This window comes from Aspergillus lucknowensis (assembly GCF_044049455.1).
Source record: "Aspergillus lucknowensis strain CBS 449.75 chromosome Unknown BJX67scaffold_33, whole genome shotgun sequence".
Classification (NCBI taxonomy): domain Eukaryota; kingdom Fungi; phylum Ascomycota; class Eurotiomycetes; order Eurotiales; family Aspergillaceae; genus Aspergillus; species Aspergillus lucknowensis.
In genome coordinates, this window is record NW_027263577.1 from 325,394 (window position 1) to 334,590 (window position 9,197).

The 9,197-nt window shown below is 53.4% G+C and overlaps 5 protein-coding genes across 5 annotated transcripts; 4 read left to right on the top strand and 1 right to left on the bottom strand.

Moving 5' to 3' along the window:
- Nucleotides 1–1,021: 1,021 nt before the first annotated feature.
- On the top strand, nt 1,022–1,376 carry BJX67DRAFT_383064 (uncharacterized protein; the record flags this gene model as incomplete). Its single annotated transcript, XM_071033368.1, has 3 exons — nt 1,022–1,059; nt 1,132–1,145; nt 1,231–1,376. The coding sequence occupies 3 exons, from the start codon at nt 1,022–1,024 to the stop codon at nt 1,374–1,376; spliced, it is 198 nt and encodes a 65-aa protein (XP_070884301.1).
- Nucleotides 1,377–2,078: 702 nt separating this feature from the next.
- Nucleotides 2,079–2,846, bottom strand: BJX67DRAFT_373376 (putative short chain dehydrogenase; the record flags this gene model as incomplete). The annotated part of the gene is made up of 1 exon (XM_071031389.1): nt 2,079–2,846. One exon carries the CDS (start codon nt 2,844–2,846, stop codon nt 2,079–2,081), a length of 768 nt encoding a protein of 255 aa, XP_070884302.1.
- Nucleotides 2,847–3,955: 1,109 nt separating this feature from the next.
- On the top strand, nt 3,956–6,527 carry BJX67DRAFT_359198 (glutamine--tRNA ligase). The gene is made up of 5 exons (XM_071029653.1): nt 3,956–4,439; nt 4,488–4,569; nt 4,618–4,910; nt 4,967–5,177; nt 5,221–6,527. The coding sequence occupies exons 1-5, from the start codon at nt 4,068–4,070 to the stop codon at nt 6,144–6,146; spliced, it is 1,884 nt and encodes a 627-aa protein (XP_070884303.1). The 5' UTR covers nt 3,956–4,067; the 3' UTR covers nt 6,147–6,527.
- Nucleotides 6,528–6,619: 92 nt separating this feature from the next.
- BJX67DRAFT_187337 (endonuclease/exonuclease/phosphatase family protein) lies at nt 6,620–8,764 on the top strand (the record flags this gene model as incomplete). Its single annotated transcript, XM_071025270.1, has 3 exons — nt 6,620–7,291; nt 7,338–8,152; nt 8,209–8,764. Coding segments are annotated over 3 exons (1,826 nt in total), but the record flags the coding sequence as incomplete, so codon positions are not given.
- A 113-nt stretch (nt 8,765–8,877) lies between these two features.
- BJX67DRAFT_383068 (uncharacterized protein) lies at nt 8,878–9,180 on the top strand (the record flags this gene model as incomplete). Its single annotated transcript, XM_071033369.1, has 1 exon — nt 8,878–9,180. A coding segment is annotated over one exon (303 nt), but the record flags the coding sequence as incomplete, so codon positions are not given.
- Nucleotides 9,181–9,197: the final 17 nt, after the last annotated feature.

Consider the following 9,197-nt stretch of genomic DNA (forward strand, 5'->3'; position numbering starts at 1 on the left):
CGTCCCTCACACGCGATGTGGAAGGCTTCTTGCAGGTGATGCACTCACAACCACATCGTCCAGACGGAAAACCGCGCAAGGCACGATATCCATTATCGCACTTGTGAATCCTTTGCCTCACCTGTTACCCCTTGCGCAAATAAATACCATCCCTGCAGAACTCAGATGAGGGCAAAAATAGAATCAGTTCGAGTCCCAATACAACCCTCTTGGGGGGGTGACAACAAGGATTGGGCTCTTGCAACCTCCTCTCAGTCCCTTTTTCTTTTGATTCCTCCACAATTCTCCTGATTCCTTGAGGTCGACCAACTCGTTGCTGCAGACCCCAATCAGGCACGGCGCGTTCAGCGCCAAGGAGGATCTACGATGCCCAGCACTCAGATACGAGAACCCCAAAGAGCCGCACCGAATGCCCTGTCAGCATTCCAGTCCTGTTGTTGATCCTTCCCTCACACATCATCAGACGTCAACTCTCACTCGCCGGCTGAACGTCGCAGGCTCAGCTCGTGGGGTTGTTGACGATCACCCTTCCAAGATCGTGCCGAAATTAGCAACACCTGGGAGCCCGGCGTCGTCACTGCAGTTCGTTGAAACGCCAAGAGCATATCCATTCCCCAAAGACCTGGTTGCGCGGTTTCGTATGGTCTTGCGTCTCTTGAGCGGAGCTGAGATTGATACGAGCGATCAGCGCGTGGCCCGCGAATGGCATTGCCAGATGCCCAGATGCCAATTCACTCTGAGGACAAGAATGTTGCGTCAAGGGCGAATGCAACTTCTCGGCTCACAGATCGTCTCCATGAGAAGTAATGTGTTGCAAGGGATTGCAGGACCTTGACATCCAATCCCTCGTACAGCGCCACTTTGTCCGTGTCTTTTTATAGATCAAGATGGGCGAAGACTGGCAGAGCGAGGAACCCTCCCCAGATGAAGATATAAAGCCCGCCATGGCCCTCCGAAATCCCTTTACCATCAACCAAAGCAAGCATCTCCAACCATCCAAACAACCGCCCAAACCATCAAAATGAAGTCCTTCATGCCTGTCGTCCTTGCTCTCATGGGGTACGTCTTCGCCTCCCCCCTCTCCTCCAACTGAGCTCCCATATTATACTCATGCTAACTCCTCGAACGCAGTTTCGCCGCCCAAGGTCCGTCCGTCCCCGGCAACCATCTTCCCCCATCTCTTTCCCCTCCCACGCCCACAGTCCCAAAAAGGCTAACATAAATATGCAGGCTACGCGCTGTCCTGCCAAGACCAAGGCGGATCCTGCTACGACGGTGACCGTGACTGCCCTGCCGGTACCGACAGCGTCCTCTGGGATGATGGCTGTGCTTCCGGCTTCTGGTGGTGGGAGGAGGATGACAAGTGCTGCGTTTGAGCTCTGGGGTATAGCATGAGCATGCCAGCATTTGTTTCTGTTCTTCTTTTGTGTCTTCGACGGGGGGAGGGGAGGCTCAGTGTGATACTTGTTGTTAGGAAGAGCGACTTTGTGCCGATTGTAGACCATGGATATCTTGTGCAGGAATTGAGAAGGAAAACCTGCCACCTTCGACGAGTCACTCTGTATTTTCTTGGTTGATGTATTATCCACAAACTATATCTATGGCCTTCTTGAACAACCCAGAGTGTCTGATGATCATCTGCCGTCGTTACTTGAACCAAAACCGTTTCTTCTAGTATCGATACACTCACAATCGGGCGGGGGAGGCGACTCGACCCTGCAAGTAGACTCTGCTGTGCCTAGAAGAAGAAAATTGAAAATACGTGATTGATATATATGATACGAATATCTCTTTTCAAATATTGTGCTCCTTACAGCAGAAGCCTGGTGCAGTCTCTCTTCTCTTAAGATGGGTTTCTACGATACCCGGACTCCAATTGCGTGCCATACTCAACCCGACTATTGGTACTGTTGCCATGATCAGATCAACGGAATCTCTTCTCGTTATTTCAGTCCTACGGCTAACCAGAGAATCGGTTACTATTGAGCTTCTAACCATTCATAGCACGATTTTCAAGATTTCTGAGTTCTCCTGTAAAGCACACAACAACAGCATTCCCGAGATACCCGCCCATAACTTCAATGATCCTTCCGCACGTTAATCAGCCCTCCATCAACATAAATCTCCGAACCAGTCGTAAAGGTCGCCTCAAATGCGAGAAAAACAGCAGCCTTCGCCACCTCCTCCGCAGAACCAATCCGGTCTAGCGGCGTGATCTTGGAGCCTTCAGCCTCAAAGGCAACGAGGTCCTCCTGCGACACGCCGGAAACACCCATCGTAGGCGTCTTGATGTACCCGGGAGTCACAGCATTGACCCTGATCTTGCGCCCTGCGAGCTCTGCGCCCAACGTCTGGACTAGGGAGAACACGGCGGCCTTTGCAGCGGAGTATACGCTCATACCGGGAATTCCGGCCTTTGTGGAGACGGAGCTGGTGATCACGATAGCGCCGCCGTCGCGAATGAGAGGGGTGAATTTTTGTGCAGCGAAGAAGCTGCCGAAGAGGTTTGTGTCAACAGTGCGGCGGAAGGACTCCTCCGTAACGGCTGTGAAGGGTTCGAGACGCGCGTAGCCGGCGTTGATGAAGAGGAAGTCGATCTGGGGGTCGGCGCCGAAGGCGGTCTTTGTGTCTTCCACAAGCTTGGTGATGTTGGACAGGGAAGTTATATCAGCCTGTACGACGTGGGCTTTGTCGCCGAGTTGAGCTTTGGCAGAATCAATGGGTGGTTGGCTGCGGCCGGTGAGAAGGACTTCGGCGCCAGACTTGATGAGGAGTTGGGCGGTTGCGAAGCCCATGCCGTGGGTGCCGCCAATAATCACGGCTTTCTTGCCTGTGTAGTTGGCCATTGCAGTCGGCTTATGCGTGAGGGATAGAGAGAGGAGTTTGCTGAAGCCGATATCTTGAGACTGAAGTTGTTGTTCGTTGATTGTATCCCCAACGTCCCTAAGGCTCCCTTTATACTTCCCCTCCAACATTCTTCCAGGTTCCAATCCCCTTCGAACCAGATTTCAAATCAGTGCGACCGAAGATACATTTCTAAGCAATGTCTCCGAAAGAATGGGTCCTCGATAGACCTAGCATGTCGAGAATCTCAATGCCCAAGAAGCGAACTCGTTTGGTGCTTCGTTGGTTGTTCTCTGGAGCCCTTGGTGCTTTGAGCCTCGTATTCACACTTGGCAACGAAAGGTTGAATTGGCTAGCCAATAGAAGCAACGGATCTCGAGTGGGCCAATGACTCAAGGACCGGACCATGCAAATGTTCGAACCTTGGGAAATTTGGTTTGCGATGCTATTGGGCGAGAGACAAGTAAGCAGTGTGCAGAGCCTTCGATCTTTAAACGCCCGCGGAGGCCGAATCCCGAATTGAGAGCATGACAAACACGACAACTCCACCCTTGTTGACCTTGTCTCTTCAAAATTTCGACCAGGCTTGAACGGAGAGAATTGGTGAGCGTTTCTCCCAGTGGCATCTTTTCATCCGCGAAATAGCTTGGGTCTGGAACACCGTCCATTATGTCAACCGCTGGTCAAGATCATTCCTGCAGTAGAAGGATATGTGGCTGGAGACTCATCTTGATCAGTACTCCTTCGCATGTTACAAGGAGGAAAGTACTGGCCTTCGAGTGTTCCGCACCTAGAGGCGGAACATATATATTCGATAAGCGGGCTCTGCACAATCTCCTACTAGAACACAAGTTCGAATCACAAAATGTGGAGCCGGATAGTGGTATGTAGGACACGCCTGAGGGTATGTAATAACTCAAGAGCGAGATATAGCGGACTGCGCGGTGTTTGGCAGCAACTCGGTGGCTTGGGGTGGAAGAATCGACACCTCAGGTGTCTGTTGGCTGCCCTTATCTTCACGTGACTTGATGCTATTTCTCGTGGCTGACATAAGCATCCACAAAGATCCCCGCTGATAACGGCGGGATATTTTCTTTGAAGCTGTGACTCACTCACTCGTTCTCTGCGATATTTCGCTTTTTGGGCGTTTCGTCGCTATATACAGCTAATTTACACGCTGTCATTCTTATCTACTACTCCATACGACGATTGCTTCCGTCAACATGGCCGACGCCCTTGCCGAAAGCACGGCGAAGCTCGTCCTCGACGAGGAGACCGGCGAGATGGTCTCGAAGAACGAGCTCAAGAAGCGGACCCAGAAACGCGCTAAAAAGGCCGCGGCGGCGGCTGCGAAAGCGAACCAGAAGCCCGCGACTCCAAAGCCGAAGACCGAACAGGCGAAGCCTGTGGAGGAGACTCCGCTCGACCCTGATGCCATGTTCAAGCAGGGCTTCCTCGCAAATGTATTCCGCGAACGTCCCATGAAGCCAGTTGTCACTCGCTTTCCTCCGGAGCCGAATGGTTATTTGCATTTGGGACACTGCAAGGCGATTGCGGTGAACTTTGGGTTTGCGCGGCATCATGGGGGAGAAACGGTGCGTTCGACGAGGCGGGGAAGGGATGGCTTTTGCTGACTGGTGTAGATCCTTAGGTTTGATGACACGAATCCCGAGGCTGAGGAGGAGAAATATTTCATTGCTATCGAGGAGATTATTCGGTGGCTAGGTATGCTATCCCTTGTTCCGATTTTCCTGGCGTTGCTAACGATTGTAGGGTTCAAACCTGCTAGAATTACACACTCGAGCGACCACTTCCAAAAGCTCTACGATCACGCGGAGAAACTTATCCAGCTCGAGAAAGCCTACGTGTGCCATTGTAGCGATAAGGATATTAAGTTGCAGCGGGGAGGAGAGAAAAACGGACCGAGATACCGATGCAAGGACGCAGAGCAGGATGTGGAGACGAATCTGAGGAAATTTCGGGATATGAGGGATGGGAAATATGAGCCCCAGACGGCGTTTCTGAGGATGCGCCAAGATATAGAGAACCCCAACCCTCAGATGTGGGTAAGTGCGACGTTTCTGAATGCCAATTGGGGGAATAGACGCTTACCAGATCGAAGGATCTTGCGGCCTACCGAGTCTTGAAAGAGAAGCATCATAGAGCGCCAGGCTGGGTGATCTTCCCAACATACGATTTTGCCCACTGTCTCTGCGATAGCTTCGAGGGAATCACACACAGCCTGTGCACAACGGAGTTCGTTTTGTCGAGGGAGAGCTATGAATGGCTCAACGCGTCACTGGGCGTCTACGAGCCTATGCAGCGTGAATATGGTAGGTTTAACCATCCGATCCAAAATCAAAGGCTAATTTTTAGGCCGTTTGAACATCAGTGGGACAATCATGAGCAAGAGAAAACTGAAGAAGCTGGTCGATGCGGGCCACGTTCGGGATTGGGACGATCCTCGGCTTTACACTGTCATTGCTCTGCGGCGTCGTGGTGTTCCCCCAGAGGCCATTCTGTCATTTGTCAACGAGCTCGGAGTGACAACTGCGAACACAGTGATCAATATCGCTCGATTCGAACAGAGCATCCGTACATATCTAGAGGCGCGGGTTCCCCGGCTCATGCTTGTACTTGACCCGATCCCAGTTGTTATCGAAGACTTTGAAACCCTCAGCCCGGAACAACTCGACCTTGACATCCCGTTCTCTCCCAGAGACCCAGCAATGGGATCACACACGATTCGTTATACCAAGACCGTTTACATTGATCGTGCCGACTTCCGCGAAGAGGATAGCAAAGACTATTTCCGCCTCGCGCCTGGCAAGAGCGTCGGTCTTTACAAGTCACCATATCCCATCAAGGCAACCACGTATACGAAAGATGCGGATGGGAAGGTTACTGAGATTCGTGCCGTCCTAGACAGATCCGGATCAAAGCCGAAGACCTACATCCACTGGGTGTCGGAGGACTCACGCACGGTGGAAGTCCGCGTTCACGATCCATTATTCAAATCGGCCGAACCTGCTAGCGTTGAGGGTGGTTTCCTGGCCGATCTCAACCCTGACAGTGAGACCATCTACCCCGATGCGTTGATTGAGTCAGGGTTCGACGAGGTGCGGCGACGGGCTCCCTGGCCTGAAGCCGCTGGCGAACATAGCGACGGGACTCCTCGGCCTGAGACGGTGCGCTTCCAGGCGATGAGAGTCGCTTACTTTGCAATGGATTCGGATTCCACCGATGACCACGTGGTTCTTAATCGGATTGTATCACTGAAGCAAGACACTGGGAAGGCGTGAGCCGGGAATCTGGCGACCAGTAGATTCGGCGAGCTCCGGAAGGGCTTCACGAAGCGACACTCTGGAGTAAGGTCTTTGCGAGTGACTGGCATGGGTATTAGCTGGGGCGAGCACGTGGGCGGGAGCTATGAATAGAGAGCATGTTGATACTTCATTATTTTCGAGCGTTTGAAATCCAGCCTCTGAACCAGGCCCAAGACGGCCTCCAGTGTACTTCGTCTCTTCACAAGGTCCAACCCTTGACGCTGAATCGTCGGTGCATTTCTTTCCCTGCCATACTGGGGCGCTTGGCGAGCCCTTAGCGTTGCAACGTGGGTATCTTGCTCCAATCTCAGTGGCTGCCCTTGGGTGAGCTCAGGTACCATCACGAGATAACCAGGGGGAGATATACGATCTCGCGACGTCAAGAAGATCTCCCCGTTCCTATAAATACTTTCGGTGGTCGCATGTAACTTCTCCGCAGCATCGCGTCACGATGAGGTCGTTTGTGCCTCTCTCAGCTCTGTGCTGGGTCCTGCCCTCAGCAGTAGCAGCAGTGACAATCGCCGAAATCAACGGAAACGCATACATCTCCCCTCTGAAAGGTGAAAGTGTCTCCGGCGTTGAGGGTCTGGTCACAGCAATTGGAGAAGACGGTTTCTTCCTCCGCTCGACAACGCCCGACTCTGACGATGCCACCTCAGAGTCGATCTACGTCTACGGGAGCAATTCCACGTCGGAAGTCACCGTCGGGGACGTCATAACGCTTAGCGGAAAGGTCTCTGAGTATCGATCTCAAAATGCGTATCTCTACCTGACCGAGATCTCTTCCCCGTCGAGCATTGTCGTGAAGTCGAGCGGCAACGAGGTGACCCCCGTCGTTATTGGGAAGGACCGTTCGCCCCCGACCGAGATCTACTCTGGCCTTGACACTGGTGATGTCTACGCTCTGCCGAACAATGTGAGCCAAATTTCCGTGAGAAACCCCGTTCTAAACCCTTCGCGATACGCTATGGATTTCTGGGAGAGTCTGAGCGGCGAACTGGTCTCTCTGACAGACCTTACGATCATCACTGTGCCTAACCAGTACGGCGACGTATATGTTCGAGGGAACTGGGCTGTTTCGGGGTTGAATGAGCATGGTGGACTGACGATGACTGCCAACGGTAGGTCATTTCCTCGAGAGTCTCGAGAGGTACTGACACACGGCAGATTCCAACCCAGAGGCCATAAAGATTGGAACGCCTCTCGACGGAACGCGTAACAGCGACACCTCAAAAGTCGGAGATACCGTCGAGGATGTCGTTGGCGTGGTTCAGTGGGTGTTTGGTCAGTACATGGTCCTTCCGTTGACGGCTCTAAAAGTGACTGGCTCGAACGACACCCAAGCCGCACCGTCCAGCCTTGTAGGGAATGGAACCTGCAATTCCCTCAGTATTGCCTCCTACAACGTCGAGAATCTCACTCCGAACTCGACCAATATCCCGATCATCGCGGACCATATCGCCAGCTACCTTAATGGGCCCGCCATCGTGTGTCTCCAGGAGGTCCAGGACGGCTCAGGCGCAACAGACGACGGCGTCGTCTCCGCCAACCGCACCTTGTCCACACTGGCCAATCTTATCTCCGAGGCTGGCGGCCCCAGCTACGAGTTCACAGACATCCCACCCATCAACAACGCCGACGGTGGTCAGCCAGGCGGGAACATCCGCGTTGCGTACCTCTACGATCCGAGCATTGTTCGTCTTCGCAATGAGAACATTGGTTCGTCAACGGACGCCAACAAAGTTCTCGCTGGCCCGGAGTTGAAATACAACCCCGGCCTTATCGACCCCGCCAACGAGGCCTGGAACGATTCCCGCAAGCCTCTCGCCGCGGCCTGGGAAACAGTCGACGGGAAGAACAAGTTCTTCACCGTCAACGTCCACCTATCCAGTAAGGGCGGTGGCACAGCGCTGCAAGGCGATGCCCGCCCACCCGTGAATGGCGGGATCGAGCAACGCATCGCCCAAGCTGAAGCCGTCGCTGTATGCCAAACACTTCTGCCCCCAAAGGTCTCCGTATACTAACAGTTCCCCTGCAGGAATTCATCTCATCAATCCTGAAGGAAGACCCCAACGCCAAAATCCTCACAACAGGCGACTTCAACGAGTTCTCCTTCGTCCAGCCACTCAAGACCTTCGTGCGGAGGTCCGGTCTCCGCGAACTAGACGACCTCGTCGGCATCCCCGCTCCAGAGCGCTACACGTACATCTACGACTCGAATCACCAGCAGCTGGACCACATGTTTATCTCCAGGGGGCTGGCGAGGGGCGCGAAGATGGAACATATCCATGTGAATACGTGGAGCAACTACGATTCGCGCGGATCGGATCATGACCCGACGGTTGCGTTGTTCAATGTTTGTGAGAAGAGGCCGTAGAAGGCATTGCGCTGTAATCTTAAAAAATTCCAGAACCTCTCCCCCGATTGGCCAATCGGACTATGTCGACGGACAATTCGGGAGAAGGAACTTGAATGCAGCTTGGGCACCTGAAACGAAGCCCGACCCCTGCCAATCCCACAGGCCTCATCCCTGCATAAAACATGTGACTTAATATAATTTATGATTTATCAAAGATCCAAATTACCCCTCCCCTGCACAACCCACCACATCTTATCTCATCTCATCTCATCTCTCACCCACCTACCCACCCATCTCACGCACAACCCTCCCCAACAATCTTGAAGAGAGAAAAAGAAGAAAAGAAATATGCCCAATACCCTCCCCCGAATAGCCTGCTTCCACGGCGGCGGCTCAAACGCCTCAATCTACGAAATCCAATGCTCCTCCCTCGCACGCCTCCTCTCCGACACATTTCAGTTCGAATTCTTCGAGGGCCCCTTCACGCGCTCCGCGGGGCCCGGCATCATCCCGGCCTTCGCAGACTACGGGCCCTTCAAGTCGTGGTTCGACCCTAACGCGGAACCGGGGGGCGAGGACGGTAGCGGGTATGACGATGCGGGCCGCGATGGGATCGAGCGGGTCCTGCGGCTTATGGAGGAGCGGGGGCGGGTTAAGGGCGGTGGGGG

What these genes read in the sequence shown, in the direction of transcription:
- BJX67DRAFT_359198 (XM_071029653.1), top strand. Translation starts at nt 4,068, where the DNA reads ATGGCCGACGCCCTTGCCGAAAGCACGGCGAAGCTCGTCCTCGACGAG. An exon ending in GGCATCATGGGGGAGAAACG is followed by an intron (nt 4,440 to 4,487) that starts GTGCGTTCGACG and finishes TGACTGGTGTAG; the next exon opens with ATCCTTAGGTTTGATGACAC. An exon ending in GCCTATGCAGCGTGAATATG is followed by an intron (nt 5,178 to 5,220) that starts GTAGGTTTAACC and finishes GCTAATTTTTAG; the next exon opens with GCCGTTTGAACATCAGTGGG.